This window comes from Aquarana catesbeiana, linkage group LG05 (genome assembly GCF_042186555.1).
Source record: "Aquarana catesbeiana isolate 2022-GZ linkage group LG05, ASM4218655v1, whole genome shotgun sequence".
Classification (NCBI taxonomy): Eukaryota; Metazoa; Chordata; class Amphibia; order Anura; family Ranidae; genus Aquarana; species Aquarana catesbeiana.
In genome coordinates, this window is record NC_133328.1 from 76,636,348 (window position 1) to 76,658,682 (window position 22,335).

At 42.6% G+C, this 22,335-nt stretch overlaps 1 protein-coding gene across 1 annotated transcript; it reads left to right on the forward strand.

Moving 5' to 3' along the window:
• The first annotated feature begins 5,001 nt into the window (after nt 1-5,001).
• KLF6 (KLF transcription factor 6) lies at nt 5,002-22,075 on the forward strand. Its single transcript, XM_073629891.1, has 4 exons — nt 5,002-5,473; nt 10,061-10,634; nt 14,071-14,194; nt 16,954-22,075. Exons 1-4 carry the CDS (start codon nt 5,372-5,374, stop codon nt 17,003-17,005), a joined length of 852 nt encoding a protein of 283 aa, XP_073485992.1. The 5' UTR covers nt 5,002-5,371; the 3' UTR covers nt 17,006-22,075.
• Nucleotides 22,076-22,335: the final 260 nt, after the last annotated feature.

The following is a 22,335-nucleotide window of genomic DNA, read 5'->3' on the forward strand; positions in this document are numbered from 1 at the left end:
GCATTACAAGGCTGGCAGTTACAATTACTCCAAGTGGCATGATGGGACAGCTGGAGGGCCCCAAGTTGCCTACCCCTGCTATAGTGTATAAAAAAAAAAAACTATTTTTTTTTTTTTTGCTGTGCACCGCTAAAGTTTTCAGGCTTGGCAACCCTAGGTCCTACCCTACTTCACACCAGTGTGGTCAGTTCCAGAGCTTTCAACAAAAGTACAACCTGCTGAAGTTTTTTTTACCTGGAACACTTAAAAAAAACGCACTGGAATGCACATAAGAAACCATTGTCCTAAGATTTTTCAAGTGTCAAAAAAGAAAAAGGAAAAAAAAAAAAAAACAGCCTGACACGTATCAAAAACACATCTAAACATGCATGTAAAAACACATCCAGAACGCTAATTGTGGTGTGAACCAGCCCTAAGACAGGCTGTGGAGAGGTGACCTGTCCACCACAGAGGTGTGTCAAGGGCTGCTGCACATATGAATGAGCATCCTAGGGCTAGGTTCATATTTGAGCATCTTCAAGTGCTTTTGGAGCGTTCTTTAATGCTCATTTGTATGAGTGTTTTTCTGAGACATTTTCAGGCTTGAGTGTTTTTGATTTAGCTAATGGAAAGCTAGTTACTAGGAGAAGGAGAGGCAAGGAATAGTGCAAAAAATGTGTATTTTCAGGTCTGACTGGTTGAAGTCTATAGGGACCAAAAACACATGACTCTGTCCCTAAGGCTTAACGTACACGGGACGTTTTAAAACCTCTCCTGAACGAATCAACTTGACAGATATTAACCAACGTTTAAACAAGTGAGTTTTGCTGTGTTTAAATGCCACGTTTAAACGCGCTTTTTTTTTTTTTTTTTTTTTTTGCAAATAGTCAAAAATGTATCTCCATTAAATATGCCTGTAAACGAAATGCGGCTAAACATGTTACCGCGTTTACAAGCTGTTACAGGCATTTGGCGTTTCAAATGCCTCTGGGCATCCGTCCTAAATGCATTTTTTTGCTTTTCAAAAAATTCTTCTAAACTCGAATGCCTAGAAACGACTATAAACTAACCTGTGTACATGTCCTGATAAGATGACATAGCGGGGAGTTCAGGAGCAGCTGAAAAAAAAATGCCCAACTGCTCCTTTACCAGCAGTAGTGTACATGAGGCCTAAGAAGCTCATGTACTTTCTTGAGCTTTGAGTGACAAGTTTCAAGTGAGATGCAGCTCAGGTGTGAAGGGTCACCTTAGGATACAATAGGAATCCTCATGTCGAATAATTAAAGGGTTAGTTCACCTTTATAGAAAAAATGTAAAGGTGAACTAACTCCAGATGCCCTCCCACCTCCCTGGAGCCCGCTGTATTTACCTCCCCGGTTGCTGAGATGTCAGTGCCCACACAGCAGTCCAGGGATTAGAAGTCCCCACTCTTCTCTGGGCATTGCTTCCGGGATGGACCAGAGAGGAGGAAGGAGATGGGGGGATTTCAAATCCGACTGTGGGGGGTGCTGACAGCTTAGCAACCTGAAGGCAAGTATAGCAGGGCACGGGTGGTGGGGCTAAATTAGATGGGCTAAAATTGCTCTGAATCGCACCACAAGTAATGCATGCACTACTTTTGGAAACGCACTGCAACCACATTGCATGGCACTGTGTTTGCCACCTGCGGTTGGGGTGTCATTAACGGTAAAGTGGTAGTAAAGTCTGCTTTGTGATTTTTACCTACAGGTAAGCCTATAATAAAGCTTACCTGTAGGTAAAAATGAATATCTCCTAAATGTGCACTGTTTAGGAGATATTCACCCTGCATTAAGCCGGTGAGGTCATCGGCGCATGTGCTCTAAGGGTCTGGCATACCGCGCCAGACCTCCAGAGCACCGTGCCGTAACCAAGGGCTCCCGCACGCATGCGCAGGAGTGACATCATCGTGGCTCTGGCTACTCACACAGCTGGAGTCCAACGAAATCGGAAGGAAGACCAGGAGAAGATGGAAGCCCTCTTAGCAGTGACAGCTCGCCACTGGAGGACTTTGTTTTAAGGTAAGTATTTCAGAATGTGCTAGTATGCGCACCTTATGCTATTATTTTGCAGGGGAAAGTTTTTTATTTTTTATTACAGTGGTATACTACCACTTTAACTACTTCCTTACTTTCCCGGGAGGGCGTACATGGATGTCCTCCTGTGATCGCGCTGCCCGTGCACCCCCTATATGCTCTTTGATTGCCATGTCCTTCGGACTGAGCTGTTCACAAATTGGGGTAAAGAGCCAATCTCAGTAGCCCTTTATCTTGTGATCAGCTGTGTCCAATGACAGCTGATCACGATGTAAACACAAGCCGGTTGCCGGCTTTTCTTTACTCATGCTGACAGCATAGGGAGAGAAAAAGAGAGCCGATAACTGGCTTGTGTTAAAGGGACATCAGCACTGATAATCAGGGCACTAATTATCAGTGTCTTGATTATCAGTGCAGTCCCAACAGTGCCCATTAGTGCCTCCTCATCAGTGCCGCCTAGAAGTGCCCTTCACTGCTGCCTCATCAGTGGCCATCACTGCCACCTACCAGTGCCACCTCATCAGTGCCACCTATTAGTGCCCATCAGTACCATCTATCAATACCGCCTCATCAGTGCCCACCTATCAGAGCCCATCAGTACCATCTATCAGTACCGCCTCATCAGTGCCCATCAGTACTGCCTCATCAGTGCCCATCAGTACCGCCTCATTAGTGCCCATCAGTACCACCTCATCAGTGCCCATCACTGCAGCCTATCAGTGCCCATTAGCGCACATCAGTAAAGGAGAAAAATTACCTGTTTGCTAAATTTTATTCACATAGTAACTTACATTAAGGTTTACAATGACAGGTACATCTCTTGGTAAACGCTCAGCGAGGCATCCATCTAGGGTTGCCACCTTATCCCTTTAAACCCGAACACATATGAATTACACAGGTTTTGAGGCTAATTGAATGCAGGTAAGGCACCAAGTGAGTTTAATTACCACCTTAATCGGCCACAGAACCTGTGTAATTCATATGTGTTCGGTTTTAAAGGGGTGAGGTGGCAACTCTACATCCATCGTGCTGGTCTGACAGAGGCGAGCTGTCACGGCCGCTTTGTAGTCTCTCCTGGCCGGCAGAATGGTGGTGAAGTGTTGGAGAGCTGGAGAGGAGGTTTGTAACGCTCTCTGGACCGCAGCGCTGGTCGGGATGATGTCACAGGCGTGTTTGAGAGGAGAGACTACAGAGTGGCCGTGACAGCTCGCCTCTGTCAGACCAGCGAGATGGATGCCTCGCTGAGCGTTTACTTAGGCCCCTTTCACACTGGGGTGGGAGGTACGTCGGCGGTAAAGCGCCGCTATTATTAGTGGCGCTTTACAGTCGTTTTAGCGACGGTTTTACCCCCTGCTAGCGGCCGAGAAAGGGTTAAAAACTACCGCAAAGTACCTCTGCAGAGGCGCTTTGCCGGCGGTATAGCCGTGCTGCCCCACTGATTTCAATGGGCAGGAGCGGTGTATACACCGCTCCTTCCCCGCTCTGAAGATGCTGCTAGCATGGCGTTTTTTTCCCGTCCTGCTAGCGCACCGCTCCAGTGTGAAAGCCCTCTGGGCTGTTTCGGGTCGGTTTGCAGGCGCTATTTTTAGCTCAATAGCGCCTGCAAACCACCCCAGTGTGAAAGGGGTCTAAGAGATGTACCCATCATTGTCAACCTTAATGTAAGTTACTATGTGAATTTTTTTCAATGCACACTTAACAGTCTTCACTCAGAGGCGTCTGCATTGGTTTTCTTTCTTGCATATCTTGGAGACCGCTTCTACTTCCCTGCAAAAAGTCTGCCCTGAATGAGTGGACATTACACTGCAGCCCTTACTAACCAGGCCACCAGGACTTTGGATCTGTCTCTGAATCAGCTCCACATGTATATTTGTATGTCCCATTATTGTCTATGGGGCCCATTCACCGCATGTATGCGACGCACTTTTGTGCGACTTGGAAAGCGGTGCAGCGCTTATGTGGTGTGTTTTTGTCCCTGTAGACTTCAATAGGAGCGTGTGAGAATACAGACGAACAATTGTGAACCTATTCGCAGTGTTTTTATTTCAGCTTTTCTATCACTATTTATTTTTCTTTGTTGCTGTTAACAAAACGATGCCGTGTTTTGTGTGTTTTTATTTTATTATTTTTTTTTTGCAGAGGTGAGAACCTGCTCCTCCACACTTCACAGAGCTATGTGGTGGGGGGAGGGAAGACACAGGTTGAATAATGTGAGGTGAACTGGGCTCTGTCAGTCTTGTTCTTCTGCTGCTGTCACTTCTCTATAGACGGGACTGGATGTCTACAGAGCTGAGCTGGGGGATGGGAGCGGCCCGCCTCCTGCTGGAGCCAAACTGAGTAAACAAGAGCGACTCCATTTTGTGACCTGAGGGGAGGGGCGGGGCGCTCACACATATTAATAAGCAGACATATCAGCTCTGTGAACGAGCCGTAATGTAATGCCTGCGACCGGGCGGCCATTGAACCGCCAGGAATGTGACCTCTCACATACATTTCGCTGAGCGGGCACATCCACAAAATGGCCGCGCCGGGCGCACACCCGGAATCTATCTTTTTGACATAGTTTTATTTTATTTAACGTGATTTTATCGGCAAGAAACAGGCAGCCGCAGCTCTTGTCATGTTCACCACAGAGAGCCCACAAGCGCTCGCAGCGGCCATCGAGCGCACTGAAGCCGTCTTGCTATCCGCAGCCGTCTTATATACCTATCTAAAAATAGCTGGCCCCGTCCGGCCCTCCCGGGGGCGGAACGAAATTTCGAATCTGTCCAATGCCGGCGCGCGTTAGGGAAGGATTTCGTCACGCGAGAGGCCTCCCCGAAGCGCCGGGCGCCGCGATTGGGCGCATCTGACATCATACAAACACCGGGGAAAGGGGTGAGAGCTGATTGGGCGCTGTACTGAGCCGGCGTAATGGGATCACGTGGGGAAGGAGGGGGGGGAGAGGCTGGCTCATGGGTTGTATAGGGAAGTTTTTGCAGTGGTTTACAGTTGCAGTCACTTCAGTGTTTGCAAATATTGTCTGCACCACTGAGCAAGCCCTGAGCTCCAGGAGGAGGCTGAGCCCTGTGTGTGTGTCTGGCTGTGGACTGGGGGCTCCTCTGCTGGGTTTTTTTTTTTCTTCTAATTGCTATGCAGTGACATTTGCATGAAAACCTGGCGTACTTCTTCCATTCTACAGGGATCTATCCTCTGCAAGCTCTGGATTCTATCCTATTATTATTATTATTGCAGCAGCACAGACCTGCTCTGACTCTATGGTAGCACTTCCTATTTTTATAGATTATTTGACCTATTAGATTTTTTTTTTTTTTTAATTTTTGATTTTTCTGTAAGTCATGGATGTTCTACCAATGTGCAGCATCTTCCAGGAGCTTCAGATTGTGCACGACACTGGCTACTTCTCTGCCCTGCCATCCCTGGAGGAGTACTGGCAACAGGTAAACCCCCAAGATCAGACATCAGCTTCTTCTCCCCTGCACCCCCCCCCCCCCAATCATCATCACTACTATTATTATTATGATCATCTGTGCATTGCATATACAGAGCCCCCAGACAGGGATCCTGCATGTATTGGATGTGGAATGTCAGTTTGTGTACTGCTAGGGGGGGGGTGCAATGCATATACAGCCCCCAGACAGGGATCTTGTGTGTATTGGATGTGTCAGTTTGTGTACTGCTATAGGGGTGTGCATTGCATATACAGCCCCCCCCCCCAGACAGGGATCCTGCATGTATTGGATGTGTCAGTTTGTATACTGCTATGGGGGGGTGTATTGCATATACAGCCCCCCAGGCAGGGATCCTGCATGTATTGGACATGCAGTGTGCCAGTTTGTGTACTGCTATAGAGGGGGGGGGGGGGGGGGGGAGTGCATCGCTGTGCATGGAGCTCTGTGATTTCCACTGACAGCTTCAAATAGCTTGGGTTTCACTAGTAACCGTGCAGCCATTTGGCAAAACTTTATACTTGCGTTGGGTCCAAACTATACAGCTGGGGCTTGTCAGCTTAGCGACAGGCTCTGCCAAAAGCTATTCCTGTCACTTCTTCATTTATAATTTTTTTTTTTTTTTTTAAATCTGCTACTTTGAAGAACAATGAATGGCTGGCAGTTAATCTGGGTAATCTGTCAGCACAGATCCTATAGAGCGTTGGTGGTATTATTTTTATTTTTTTAGTTATTAGCATTATTACTATTGTTGCTAATAATGTTATTTTTTTGCATGATTTTTTGATACCGATGGATCCAACTAGTGCTGCTGAACCCAATACGTAAGAGGGGGGGGCGGAAGAGTAAGGATTTTATAATTCTATGCTTGAAGGGTCGTTCTTACAGGATCCCTAATTTTAGCTTGCCAGTAGAATAAATGGTATGTATCTCAAGAGCTTTTCTGGGGTTCTTCATCCACAGGTTGCGTACCCCACATCTAGACAGATACTTAGTAGAATGAATGACACATCTGGTCATGGGGTCTCCATCCACGGGTTGCATAGCATACATCTACACAGCTACCCAATAGAATGAATGGTATGTATGACCATCTTAAGAGCTTTGGGGGGGGGGGGGGGGTGTCCTCATCTACAAGTTGCATCGCCTATATCTAGACAGCTATCCAATAGAATGAATGGCTTGTATGACCATCTCAAGCTTTGCTTGGGGTTCTTAATCCACAGGTTGCATGCTCCACATCTAGACTATCTAGTAGAATGAATGGCACATTGTCATCTCGTGTGTTTTTTGTTTTTTTTCCCACAGGTTTCATACCCAACCTATAGACAGCTTTCCAGTAGAATGCATGGCATGTGTGACCATCTCAAGTGCTTGCATGGGGTCTTCACCCATAAGTTGCATACTCCACATTTACACAACTTCCATAGCCTATATATAAGCAGCTTTCCAGTAGAATGCATGGCATGTATGACCATCTCAAGAGCTTGTTTGGGGGCTTCACCCGTAGGCTGCATACTCCACAACTTCCAATCCCTACATATAGACTACTTTCCTCCAGTAGAATGAATGGCATGTGTGACCATCTCAAGCTTGCTTGGGGGTCTTCACCCATAGGTTGCATATCTCACAACTTCCATACCCTACATATAGACAGCTTTTCAATAGAATGCATAGCATGTATGACCATCTCATGAGCTTGTTTTGGAGTTTTCACCCATAGGTTGCATACCTCTCATCTACACTGCTTCCCAGTTGAATCAGTGTCAAGTCTGGCTGTCTCGAGTGTCTATATGGGGTTTCGACCCACAGGTTGCTTAGCCCACATCTTGACAGCTTCCCTATAGAAAGAACATCTCAAAACCTTTAAGGGGGGGTCTCCATCCACAGGTTGCATACCCCCTGATCTAGAAAGCTACCCAATCGAATGAATGGCATGTCTGGCCATCTCGAGAGTTTGTTTGGGGGTCTCATCCTACTGGTTGCATACCCCAAATCTAGACTGCTTCCCAACAGAATTGCCATCTCAAGGAATTTTATGGGGTCTCCATCCACAGCTTGTATATTCCAACTCTAGACAGCTTTCCAGTAGAATGAGCGTCCATCCACTGGTTGTACACTTCATATCTAAATGGCTTCCTAGCTGAATGAATGGGCTGTCCAACCATCTTGAGAGCTCGTTTAGAGGCCTTGACCCAGAGTCTGTAGGCAGCTTACGAATAGAATGAATGGCATGTCTGGTCATCTTGAGAGGCCTTGACCTACAGGTTGCATGCCCTTCATCTGGACAGATCAGCTTTTCAACCTGTCAGAGCCCCTTGATTATGATTCATAGAATGTGCATTAGTATAAAATGTTTATTGGAATGGTTCCCCCCCCCCCCCCCCCCCATGTTATGTGACAGTCGCTAATCACTGAAACAAAAGGCTAATTCTCCCCAACCAGACCTTTTGTATTCTCTATCCCCACTCCAAACAAACCAGACTTTTATTATACTGTGGTATCAGCTTGTCAAAGGCTGCAGAGTGGTTGTGCCATTGTTTTCCCTGAGACTGTCACAGTCGTTGTCCTCGTCTGCCCATCTAGTCATGTTTACTTTTTTTTTTTTTTTAACCAAATGAATTAAGAGATCAAATGTCTGTGTGTTTGTTTGTGAGCCGAGCACTAAAGTGTTACAACCTTCACATTCCTGGTTAATTGTATTCATCCCCCTCCTCTTTGCCATCAAAGAGGCAGATCTTCTTGTGTGTGATTGAAATTGATCTCAGTAGCTTCCTTCAGGCATTTTAGATCTTGGCACAGAGCCAGCTCCTCTTCCCAGAAAGCCTGCAGAGACATTTAAACTATCACAGGGCCCATCTCCTGGTCCCTGCGCTTATTTGCATAATGGAGAATTTAAAGTAGCTGCATTATTAAAGTTTAACAACATCACAATCAATGGTTGCCCCCCTCCCCCTCATTTTCGGGATCAATAGAATGCATTTTCTCATCTGCACAGCAAAGCAATTGTCTAATTATAGGAAAATGTAATCATTGATTCGTACAGGTTTTTTGTTTTTTTTTTTTCTTTTTGTGATTTGCAACATGCTGCTAATTTGAATTTCTGTTTAGACCAAAAGAGGAAATACAATAGTGCAGTATGGGAGTCCTCCTGGGGCTGTACGCTAGCTAGGGAAATATGTGTGGCATGTTGATGGCTTGTGTCTGCAGGCCATGGGGGCGAAGTGAGCACCCAGGTCCATGTAAAAATAAGTGTCTGACATTTTACAGCAACCATGAAAGACCAAAATCCGCTCTACGGTGCATTGTCTTACCACATCAGCATGTTTAGAACCGTTGTTGTTTTTTAAATTTTCTATGAGTTTGAAGGTAGTATTCACCAAGAGTGATCCGTTTTTACCAGTACAGTCCCTTGGCTTCTCGTCAGCTTTTCAGAAGGAAGTCTCTCTTCGGGCTCAGCGTGAAAGGAATGTAGATGACTCATCTAGTTGTACTATTGGCTAGCCGATCAAATTCTTTGTATGATTTCCACAAGTCTCTGAAAGAATTGTGGCCTCTAATCAGCCATTTATAATTAGTCAATATCTGTAGTGTTGGCCACATCTTTTGCTTCCTTATTTCTTTTTGCAAAATCCCCCCCGGCTTCTGCATTTAGTTTCATTTGCAAGTGAGGCAGTTCTGCAAATTTTGGCTTTTTACGAGGTTAATTTTTCACTTTCTGGAAGGAAATAACTAGAGTCCATTTTGGCCAGGTGCCTATTCATAGCTGCGGTATATGAACGACTATGTGAATGACGCAAAAAGAAGCGCTCAAAGTGCAGTGTCCATTTAGCAGCCAATCAGCAGTCGCCTTTTGTCAGTCTTAATTCACTGAGGATATCTGATGACTAATGTGGGTTATCTGATGTCTTTGCAGCATGTTGGGCCTCTCGTACTATTCTGACTAGACTGTCATGCACTTCAAATGTCAGCTTAACCACTTTGTGTTTCCCAGTTTAGCAGATGAATGAATATGATTAGAAGCATTGGGCAATGACTCTGATTGTGCTTCATGCTTGTCATTGCATGTTGCTTAAAGACATGAACGATAGTCATAGGCTGATCTATGAAAATTGAAGACTTGGTATTGCCCATGGCAGCCAAGCCTTCCATGTTTAATTTTCTAAGAAAACAAGACAAGAAATTTTGGTTACAGATTTATTTTTGCTCTATTCTTTGCCACCAGTCTTCTACGTCAGCCCTATAGTTGTAGCCTACCTAGGTTTCTTATGGAATCTGGTTGCCATGTGTAATCGCTCCGTGGGGTTTATTTACTAAAACTGGAAAGTGCGAAATCTGGTGCAGCTGTGTATGGTAGCCAATCGGCTTCTAACTTTAGCTTATTTAATTCAGATTTGACAATAAAATCTGGAAGCTGATTGGTTTCTATGCAGAGTTGCACCAGATTTTGCACTCTCCCATTTTAGTAAATCAACCCCACCGTTTGCTTGCAGTTTTTGTAAACCAGGCGTTTAGTAATTACCGCTCAAATTCTCATATCTTTTTCTCTCTATCTTGTTTTTTTTTTTTTTTTTACAGACGTGCTTGGAACTTGAACGTTACCTACAAAGTGAACCTTGCTATGTTTCGGCTTCTGAATTTAAGTTTGATCGGGAAGAGGACCTTTGGACCAAATTTATCCTGGCATGTGAGAAAAAGGATGACCCGGACCCCCAGCTTGTCTGCATTAAAACCGAGGACATTTCTGACAGTCAGAATTTAGAGACAACTAGCCTGAACTCTGACATTAGTAGTGAATTGTCGGACAGCTCTGAAGAACTTTCCCCGACCACCAAATTTACCTCAGACCCGATCGGTGACATGGTGATTAAAACGGAGCCATTTAGCTCGTCGGTCACCTCCACCCCACCTTCATCCCCAGAGCAAGGCAAGGAGTCCCCCACCCATTTGTGGAATGCTATCACTGGTGAGCTCCATTCCCCAGGGAAAGTGCGCTCTGGGTGCTTTGGAAAGACTCTTGAACAGGGTAGTCCGATCAGCGGAGAGACTTCGCCGGATGGCAAGAAACGTGTCCACAAGTGTCTTTTTAATGGCTGCAAGAAAATTTACACCAAGAGCTCGCATTTAAAAGCACATCAGCGTACCCATACAGGTCAGTGCTTGTTCAATGTTTGGGAAATAAAAGGGGCTTGACAGAAGGGAATCCCTTGCTGTCATGCCATTGCACAACCACAGGGTGGAAACCCAAAGTCCATCAGTGATGTCATGGTAAATCCTTGTCTTGGGGAAAGTCCTTCCTCATTCCTTCCTGCTGTGAGGATGGAACTTAGAATACAGAGTGTGTCCAGGAAAAGAGATCGCATAATGCTTACCCAGCATGAGCTTCCTAAATATCCATTGTCTTTCCTTGACTTGTGTCCACAGGAAAATAGTAATGAATGAGCACATACACAAAGAGCAGAGCATTTTTCTTCAATGTGTGTCATCTAACACTGGCTGTCATGCAGTGGCTGGTTAAGTTGTTGGTATGATGAGAGACCCATTACTCGCTAATCCTTCCAGTTCCCTTTTTTTTTTTTTTTTTTTTTTTTTTTTTTTTTTTTTTTTTTTTTTTTTTTTTTAAATTCACACAGATTAATTTTTTTATTTTATTTTTTAGAACATTTTTAAATGCAGATATCAAGTGTTCCAGCGTGCTAGAAGATTTCTGCTCAACATTATACAATTTTTGACTTGCAGAGAAGCTCATCTTCAGTTGTTAGTTGCCCTAATTACCTGTAAAGGACCCTGCATTGTTTTTATATCCATTAAAAAATGTAAATTTTTATGTCTTTGGTTCAAGACATATATTTACATCCATTTGCATATCTTGTTCCTTTTTTTTTTTTTAACTGTCCTATAATTGGGTGGGACAGGAGCCAAAGAGTCAAGTTCAGTAACCAGTAGGACGTTTTCCCGAACGTAGCCAGGGAACATGTGCTATTAATGTAGACCAGCACAAAAAACTTGTCTACATTGACCTTCCTTCAGAAAGCTGTACACTGAGATTTGTCCAGCCTGACTATATATTCACTGATAAAAAAAAAAATCACCAATGGTAGGCAAAGCCGATATCTAAATGCACACTATTGGTAGCCGCCATACGTGTTTTGGGGTTGATATTAGTGTCTTCAAACGCAACAAGATTATAACTTGACTGGGAGCCTTCAAAATGTATTTATACATGCAATGTTGTTTTTGTTTTTTTTTTTTTTTGTTTTTTCATCAGTCACTAAATGGAAAGCTAATGAATGCTTGCATTGTTTTAGAATATACATTTATTCAATTTAAAATATTTTTTTTGTTATTATTGATTGAAATATTGCAGTTTGTCATTCTCAAGTTTGTTTTTTTTTTTTTAGCTTTTTTTTTTTTTTTTTTGTCACATTTTGGTCATAGAAAACATTAGACAACATTCCTTTGAGTTGTGTAAGCCTAATGATGTATAAAGTTCATGTGACATGTAGTGGCTGCCCCAGTTTGTTTCCCAGTAAGGCAATCAAGTTAGTACTTTAAAAAAGGCATTTTCCATTATTCTTATTATAAATAAAGTACTTTGAAGTCTCTGGTTATTGGTTGCGTACAGCTGCACCAGATTTTGCACTTTTCAGCTTTAGTAAATTGACCCCTGTGGACTTTCTTGACCTTTTAGGACTTTTAATTCCTCTACCGGGCTGAGTGTATGAAGGAAATGTGTATGCGCTGGCACCACTGAGTATAAGCTGCAGCAAATGTTGTTATAAAATAGGGCTCTATTGGCCAATAATCCGCAAGTGCTAGACTTGCTAGATATCCAAGCCTGATAACCAAATCTGAGTCTGCTAAAACTGTTTGCTTAGATGAATCTTGCAAACACCTGAATACGAAACCCCTTTTAGATTGCAACACATTCAAGGAAACCTCTACAGAGAAGTATGTGTAGACCACCATTGCTGACCACCTTCTGAAAATGCTGGTTGAAAACTTCAACACCTGAGACAGTGACCTGGAACAAGCAAGCAGCAAGTTAAATCAGAGTGATGTCAGGTCCGCTGACTCTCATGCTTGTTCTGGCCATAGGAAATGACTGAAGCCATTGATTATGGATTGGAGCCAGGTAACTAGGATTTTCAGAAGTAGGGCAATTGATCTCTCCCCAGATCTCCGCTGAGCAGGCGGATGACAGGTCCATGTCTGCTCCGCTATGCAGAGTGGACACAGCCCGCTCTGCTCTTTGGGGTGGTCTGATAGAACCGGACTGCATGTCTGTTTTCATCCAATTGTCATCTTATCCATATCACCATCCATCTGTTTTTAGCAGACCGGATCGGATGCCTGGCAGGTGTCGGCGGACGCATTTCCGCTGACATCCACCACCCCATAGAGAACAAAGTGTGGTTTTATCGGGTCTGCCGGAAAAACGGACAGGCAGACCTGATTGGTTCACTGGTGTGAAAGAGGCCTAATACAATATCTGTGTGCATCTTTTTATATTGCTTGCAGTTTATTTTTTTTAACTACTCAAGTCATTAAAGATTCTCCTATCTAGCTGACATTGCTGCAGTCACAGGGAGGGAAGGAGAAGGCTGCAAGAGAACAAACTGGAAGAAGTAATTGCAAATGGTGGTTCTTTGAAAGCTCAGCTGAACTTTTGGTTGAAATCCGCTAATTACATAACAGGTAAAAAAAAAAAAAAAAAAAAGTGTACAAAGTCTTTGTTTTCCTTTAGAAAGAAGCTACAGCCTGGGTAGAAAAGCCTGTTCCCTGTCAGTATGTGGAAGCAAAGGCCTAACACCCCTGCTAAATCAAAGCTAGTGCTCTCCAGAGTGCAAAGCTTGACTTGGTTGAAGGTGTCAGACTGCTTTAGAGAGACCACTGCTTCCAAACCGAGAGCAAGGGTCCTTCTCTACAGCAGGTTGGCAGTGGGCAGGCTTTTCTATTCCATGCTGTGGCTGCTTTCTAAACAGAATAGACTAGAAGACTTTAATCTCCTTTTTTGTTTTGATGCGACGGAAAAGGATTCAGGCCGAAAGTACAGTTAAGCTTTAAAAGAACCGCCAAGATTTGTGATTACAACTGCCACTTCCAGTGCTGCAAGTTTTCTTCCATGTACACGCCCACTGATTGTCAGGTAAAATCGCAATGCAAAACAACGGCCTCAGCCTTTCACCAGTTCGTCATGTAAAATGCATTTTTTAGTTTCTCATAGTTTACAGTTGCCATTCACTATTCAGTCTTTGTCAGCTTAAAGACTATTGTTCATCAGTTTTACTTTCCCCAGAACTTAGGGAGATTTGCAAGTTGACTTTTTGATGAGTAAACTGAGGACAACAAATGTTTATTCCATTGTGATTTGTTTAGTGTGTGCTTAATGGAATTACTCAGGCTACACAATGAACCGTACACTGCCCCATTTGCAAAGAAACAGAACTAACCATTTGAATGCCAGCTGTGTGTGAATTGTGATTTAGATTATTGTAAACTTCTTTTTTTAATTTCTTTCAATGGTTTCCCAGAGTTGAAATTTTCTAAAAACTAAACCAGATTGTTTTGTGATTTTTATCTTGCAGGAGAGAAGCCTTACAGATGTTCATGGGAGGGCTGTACGTGGCGTTTTGCACGAAGTGACGAACTGACCAGACACTTCCGAAAACACACTGGTGCCAAGCCATTTAAGTGCACACATTGTGACAGGTGAGATGGGGCGCAGTCTATACATTTCTAAACTTTACCGCCACGTACCCTCTGTTGGACTTTAGTTCAGCTGCTGAGGAGCCCCCCTGAAACCCAGGACCAGATTTGATTGCCCAAATGAAGATTGCATCATTTAGATATCAGAATTTTATTGTGTAGTAGTAGCTACATCATTTGACAGCTTAATGTAGAAAAGCAGTGGAAGTAATCTTGACCTGGGAAGATGGATGGAGGTGGAGAGTTGGGTTGTTATGTGTGGGTTTACTTGGGCAGAATAGGGGTATGCATTTTACTTTTAATAAAGGACTGCCTAAAAGTGGTTCTAAAGGCATAAGGTTTTTTTACCTTAAAAGACAATCATAAAGTTTGAATCCTACTAGATGTCGATGCTGCATCTGTCCCCCACCGGCTCTAAAACTGAGTACCGAGCAATCAAACATCCCTGATTGCTCAATTCTCACAGCTCTGACCAAACCCCCCCCCCGCTCCGCGCTCAATGAAACGCTGGGCTGTGGAGGGAGCGGCTGGCTCACTCTCACTGGAGGCTTAGCTGAATGCCGGCCCAGGCATGTGGATGGATCCCAGCCATATGGTTCCAATCTTTCCCGAGCCTGGACTGGCTCTGTGACGTCAGCTGACAGCGGGCTTCAGCCTGCTGAAAACGGGTCACAGGAGTACAGGATGAACTAAACTACTGTGATCCCCAGGAGAAGTACAGCCAAACAAGCTTTGGCTGTACATCTCCCTTAATGCATTCTCTGCATTAAGTTAAAACACAGTATCTTCCAATATCAGCTTCCCTTTTAAACACTTACATGGCTTCTCTTTTTTGATCCAGTGCTTGTCCTCAGCTGCGCTGCTTGCTCTTCTCTTCTCGCAGGTCAGTGTGGCAGCAGCAGGAGCCATTGGCTCCTGCTGTTCTCAGTCAAGTCCTGTGTGAATAAGTGAGGGTCGTGACCAAGTAGCACTGTGTGTTTCTATGGATGCACACAGCCTGGCTTGGCAAAGAACCCACAAGAGTGCTCCCATAGGACACAGCTTGCTATGGGGGGCACTTGGAAAGGAGAAGTGGAGAGCACTGGCTGGGGACTCCAGAAGAGGAAGTAAGGGGCTACATTATGCAATACCATTGCACAGAGCAGGTACGTATAATATATTTTAGGAAATAAAATTATGCCTTGACAACCAATTAAATTCTACCTGTTCTAGCAGATGGCCACTGACTTTTTTTTTTTTTTTTTTTTTTTTTTTTTTTTTTTTTTTTTGGGGCTTCATTCTCTTACTGTGATGTTGCTGGCCTTTATTCTGTTCAGCCCTGCCTTTACACTGTCCAGTGTCTTGGTAGATGAAGAGCTGTACCCACTGCCTGATTTGAGCCCTGTCCGCATGTGCTAGATAGCAGCTTTGGTCGATAAAAGAAACCTAGACTATGCCCACAACCTGATGTGTAAGACTATTACAAAATATCTGGTAGCCATAGCAACCTCATTACAATTGTCATTTTGTAGTAGAGGTCGGAAAATAAAAGCTGAAGGCTGGTACTTTCCATGATCAGCCCGGTCAGTTCTAGCATTTCGTTTCTATGAATCTCTCTGTTGTTGCTACGGTTGCCACGTAAATTACACATTTCAGATGTCGGTTTCTGGAAAATGACAAACTGCCTGCTACTATAAGCAGCAGCCTACCCAGCTCCTCTGATTGCCTTGTTTTCATGAGGCCTGTTTTTTTTTTGTTTTTTTCCCCAATGCTTCTACCGTGGGTAAGATTTGGACAAACTGGCCATTTGTTTTCTATACATGGCCATATATAATAACCAAAGCACCTCACACTAGGCCCTTTATAAAAAATAGATGTTTTCTGTGCATAGACAGATCTGTGTACATACAACTCACCTCTAATGGATTTGGAGAAGTGCCGCATGATGGAATTTCCTGGGACTTTTTGGGAACATCCCCCCCCCCCCCCATTCCTTTTTCCTGTATCTCATCACTGTCACTGTGTGAGCGTGACTAGAAATTTTATAGTGGCGGTAGTAACATTTCAAATTCTCACCAAGGATAATTATTGATCACTACGGGTAGAATAAAATCGCTCCTTCTGTGTTTATGTAGCATTTAGTGGAACTAAACTCATTCAACAAACTTATTATCGGCATGTGCCGGGAATGTTACTGTCACATTAGCTGTGCTCTCAACCACACTATCAAACATTGAAATGGCTGGTGTCCTAACTGATCACATGTGTAACATCATGGCAGTTGAAGATCAAAAAGAGTCCTCGATAGCAGCTTCCTTGGCTAAAAATTAGGATGGTTTAGTTCCTCATAAAAGTGTTTGGACCTCTCCCCTGCCAGAATACTCTGATCAGCACTGCAGACGATTGGCTGCATGTACCGCTCAAGCACATACTTTCCCACATTCCTGTTTGAAAGGAGTTGATCACTAGGTTGATTCTTAAACGGGAACAGCCATAGATGGATTGAAATCCTGCCAGTTCAGCAGGGATCATCAATCCATCTATGGCCGGTTTTAATCAGGCAAAATAATTGTTGCATGCTACTTGTTTAGCTTGCGCCATAGGGAACCATGTGTTTTATATATTCAGTGGTAAATTGCTACATTTGGAGGCTCCTATGCAACTGTGATTAAGCTACTACAAATGTAACTCTTGCTTAAGAAATTGTTAAAGCTTGCAAAACCTGCTGCTGTAAGTCTTAACCATAAACCTGTTCTGAGCATGTTGTATTCTTCTTCTTTCAGGTGTTTCTCCAGATCAGACCATCTGGCTCTGCACATGAAGAGACACATGTGAATGAATGCGGAAGTCACGTGATTTAGAGTAACCTCAAGGTTAAATTGCCTTGTGCGAGGGATGCGAGTTCCAGCCAAAGCATGCCAGTTTGCACCCTAACCAGTTGCCTTCAAGACCTCATTTTCTCCAAGAGGCTTTGCAGGGCTTATCAATCGTGTGAGATGCGGCATAGCCACCATACAGTGCTACTTCTGGAGCTGACCGGGCCTGTGCACTATTGGTGCTTTATCTTCTGAGTGGCTTGTCTAAGCCGTCGCCGTGAGCATGTGCACTGAGAATGTTAATGACTGGGTGACTGAATGGTGACCAGGAGCCAATGTCTGAATGAGGAAGAACTTTTTATTTTTTGTTATGGTTGAGTTCAGTTGTGAGGGATTAAAAAAAAAAAAAAAAATATGAAAAAATAGTTATTAAAAAAAACGGTTTGAATGTTTTGTATGCTATGGCATACTGAGTTATATGGGACAACCATCTGTCATTCTGCTTGGAAAGGGGGGACCTTGCTGCTGAAAGGCGCTAAAGCCCCCCTCTGTATAAGCAGATGATCCCTTTCCTGTGTGAGAGGTGCTTTTGTTGTCTGGTGCAGCTATTAAACGTGCAATGTGTCAAGTAGCTCGTTTTGCTACAACGATCGTTTGTAATCCATTGTATAAGCTGTGTATCTACCAATTATAACACAACTATAACTTCATTATAATAGAAAAGGTATTGCATGGATCAGGGGGAAATGTGTACGCTTCTCCATTCTTTAATCAGGACTGCAGTTATGATTCCAGTTGAGAGCAGCTAAATACAATTGGTCTGTTGTTACGTTACTTATGTATAGAATTGAAAAAAAAAAATAAAAAAAGAAGAAAATAAAAAAAAGGAAAAAAAAAGTGGGAAAAACCACTATAGCTTATACTGATTTTTCTCATGCAGCTAATTTTTCTATTATTTATGCCTTGAGGACTAATTTCCGGTTTTCTAGCTGTTAACGCACTGTTGACCTTAAAAATGGTGCCTTATGCAAGTGGCCTTCTCCTATAATGGGTGGGGTCTGATACAGGGGTTTAAGTGATGTAAGCTTACTTAAGGCTCTGTTGTCACCCTAGAGTGTCGTTTCTTTTTTTTATTTTTCTTTCTTTCCACCATGCTTGGGCCATAGAGTGCTGCAAGCGGATTAGTAAAGCCCTGACTGCTAACAGCCAATCGAATACAGCAGACCCTTTGTTTAGAACTGGAAGGAAAAAAAATGTGGAGGTGTCCCTCAGACTGACCAGTTAAAACTCTGTTGTCGCAAAAAGAGGTGGCTGGAATCTTGTGGGCAGGACCTCCATTTTTATTTTTCTTCCGGTGTTTATAGACGGGGCTTCTTGTTATCTGTCCCAATGCTTCTAGATTTGATTGGTCTATACCAGGGGTAGGCAATCTTGGCCCTCCAGTTGTGGTGAAACTACAAATCCCATCATGCCTCTGCCTCTAGGAATCATGCCTGTGATTGTCAGGGTCTTGCAATGTCTCATGGGACTTTCAAAACAGCTGGAGGGCTGAGGTTGCCTACCCCTGGCCTATACTGTTGGTGCCCACATTGTCCCTTTTTTTTTTTTTTTTTTTTTTAAATCACACAATATTCATTGACCTATGCTCTGCTAAATAAAACTTGCACACAGGCTGAAAAACACATTACTGTTGTTTTGGCCCTTGTGTGGATGTGTGTCCTTCCTTTTTTTGTTTTACTTCCCCCTCTTTTCCTGTACTACGTCAACCTCTCATAGTATAGTAACCTGCTTTTTTCATAAGAACACTGATGTTCAGAGCTATCGCTTACACTTTCTTTACACAAAAGTTGCACAAATGTATCCATACATGCACTTAATATGTAAAATACTCATACTTGTCAAGGTACAGAATGTGTTTTGTTTTAAAATGGATATTATTATTATTTTTTTTTTTTTTCATTTATTTCAATTGTCTGAACTTTATTGACATCGGACATCCACCAAAGCAAATGTATCACGGGCAACAATTTTTATTTTTTTATTTTTTTTGTCTTCAAATTAGATTTTATTTGGGTGCAAACATTTTGTAGTCCTTTGTAGTCTTAGGTCACTGAGTGTGAAGAGCTGTATTAAGAGTTTGAAATATATTTTTGTAATATGTTATTTAATGTTTAAAAACAGATTCTGCAACTGTAGAATAAAAGTTTTAAAAGCTGATATCCTGAGCATTTTAGATTTTAGTCATTTTTTTTGTTTTTATATATATTTTTTTCAATTTTTACTTAGAATAAAAACCCTGCATGAATTTGCAGTAGAACGTGTACTGTACTGCCACACACAATGCTGAATGAACACGACCTTAGAGTGGTCATAAAGAGTTATGTAAAGGTAGTACTGAATGCACAGTGTTACTTGCAATCTAAAAAGTTCTATTTTGAAAAAAATAAATAAAAAATTAAGGAGCATGCACATGTTTAGGACAGTACCAAGCCTCAGTGATGCTTTCTTCTAACCTTTGCAGCAATAACTCAGACAATTTCTCTCCCACTGTTGTCTCAATGTGCTGAAATTCCATTCAAACATAAATTTCATTGGTAATGGGCAGTAGAGTAAAGGCAACACTGGTATTCTTTAAACTCTGCAGAGTAGCCCTTTCAGTTCATCCTGTACGAAATGCAGTTATTTAAGGAACACTAAGGCAGGCTATAGACCAGGGGTCTCCAAACCTTCCCAGCATCAGTGGGCATAAATAATGCCCTATCATTAGTTTGAATGGAAGGAATAGTGCCCCATTTTTGGTATCAATGGGAAGAATAATGCCCCATCTATGGTGTCAGTTGGTGGAATAGTGCACCACGGGTCACATCCAGCCCCCAGGCTGTAGTTTGGAGACCACTGCTATAGACAGTGCAAATTTTCTTTCCTGCAACCACAGGTTGAAATTCACACGATACCCCCATCAACAGCTGACTGCTGACAGGGGAATCCCTCCTGCCGGGACGTTGTATTCTCCCGGCAGGGACGGCTTTCCTCCACCCACCCCACCAGAAGACAGTGATTATTGCTAGTGGCTATAGCAGTAAATCCATCAGGCTGGTTGCACCCAAGTTGATCGATCAACTTAGTACATTCAGCCTGCCCATACACGGTTCCTGCTGAACCGGCCGAGATTCAAACCATCTATGGTTTAACAGAGTGCCTACTTTTAATAGCTACTTTTGGTTTGAGCTCTTGAGCTATAGAAGAGATGGCCATAATGAAATAAACACTTTTTTTTTTTTTTTTTAATCTATTTTTTGAAAACTTGCCCCCAAGGTTGCCATTTTTGCTGTGATTTAATATGCTTAAAACTGACTTGCTGGAAGGCTTCTTGCCCTATCTAGGCTATAATAAATCTTCCCCTTGTGTACAAAAGTGGGTGATTACGGTTTGTACTTCAGATTTTCTCTACAGTTTCTAACCTGCCATGACAGAAAACAGATGGAAGATCATCAATATTGTCTGTCGCACGAGATGAGACTCCCATTTTTAGAGAGCAATTCAAAATATGCCCCGAAGGAAATCGTAAATAAATGTTTAAGTATTCTAGGGCTCCCAACATGTCCATTATGAGCAAGTGTTCTTAATTTTATAAACAATGCAGAAAATGTGAATAAAGCAAATGGTGTGCCTACGCCTTAAGGGGAGCATATGTGTTCTAGCCCACCGCCTGATCTGCAAAGCAGATTGGAATACTGGAGGAACAAAACTTTGTAGCCCATAGCAGCTTGCTATTCCATTAACCTGGTTTAGCAGTTGCGATCGATTCCTGTACAGCTGCATTTTTGCACCAAGTGATTGACCATCTGTGGCATCTCTGATGCCGAACGGCAACAAACTTGGGGGCTGTTTTGTAGGAGAGATGAGCATAGCCAGTTAATTCCAAACTACTTGTATAGCGCTGACAATTTACGTAGCACTTTACATATAGATTCTACATTCACATCAGTCCCTTCCCTCAAAGAGCTTACAATCTAAGGTCCCTAACTCTACATTCATACATACACATACTAGGGCAGATTTAGACAGTAGCCAATTAACCTTCTACTGTATATGTCGGATTTGCAGCAAATTGAAAGTCCTAAGTGAAGCCATTTGCCATCAAGTGGTTAAATCACTGAGTTGCCTGAAATTAAAACCTGTGTCATCTGTATTCAGTTTAGTTGCCACCAGTCATTGAGAGCTGGCACAATGGAATGCCCAAATGTGTTTGTGCAGTAGCTTCATTATTCATTATTTTTTTACTAGGACAGCAGTGGAAACTTGTCTGGTTATTCCATATATTCTGGAAGAAAGTTATTTTGCTTGAAGGATGTCTTAGTGTGTGCATTGCTCCTTATGACAGTATTTTGTATTTTTAAACATGTAGTTACTAAAGTTGTCTTAAAACTTGTTGGCCCAGAACTATTTCTTTTTTCTTTTTTTTTTAACTTACTGTGTAAGTAAATTTGTCATTCTCTGTTTTGGTTTTGGCATAAAACCAGTTAAGCCGGCTCCTCCATATTTTTCGGTTTCACACGGACAAGGCTAGTAAATAATCTTTGTATAAGCTGGAGAATGGTGGCATTTCAGAATGTCTCGTTTTTGAAATGCTAAAAGTTCAGCCATATTAATCGCAAGAAGATAAACAAAAGTGCATAACTTGCACTGGCTTGTCTTGCTCGTAAAATGCCATCAGCATTCTTTAGGGTTGGGTGGGGTTGTGTGAACCTCCTGTATATCAATGCTTATAAATTTTACTTAATGAGGAAAACGCACTCTGTTCAGGTGATAACTGAGCCTCAGTCAAGCTGATGGGAGGGGGGTATACACTTGCTTGAAATTTGAGGGGCGGGAAAAGTTTTATTAGTAGTTTGTTTTTTCCTTTTTTCCTTTTTTTTTGTTTTTTTTTCGTTCGAATACACCCGGTTATTTGAAAAATCTTTGTAAGATTTTTGTAAAAAGAAATTTTGTTTTACAAGATTTTATTTGAAAATTGTTTTGCAAGATTGTTATATTTCTGTATGAATGTATTTTTTATTGGAATAACATAAAAAAAAAATTCCTATCAGATTTTTTGTGTCTTGATTTTTATTTCTGTTTGTTGCAATATGGTTCAATAACTCATTTGATGTTTCTCTAAAATGTAACAGAAATAATCTATTCTCCCTGTAAGATCCAGCAGTCTGGTTGTACCCAAATTGATTGATCAACATGGTACATTCAGCCTGTCCATACATGGTTCAAATCCCGGCTGGTTCCTGCTGAACCGGCTGAGATTCGAAGTCTATGGCTGGCCCTAGGGTGACAATGCTCACTGACTGTACTGTA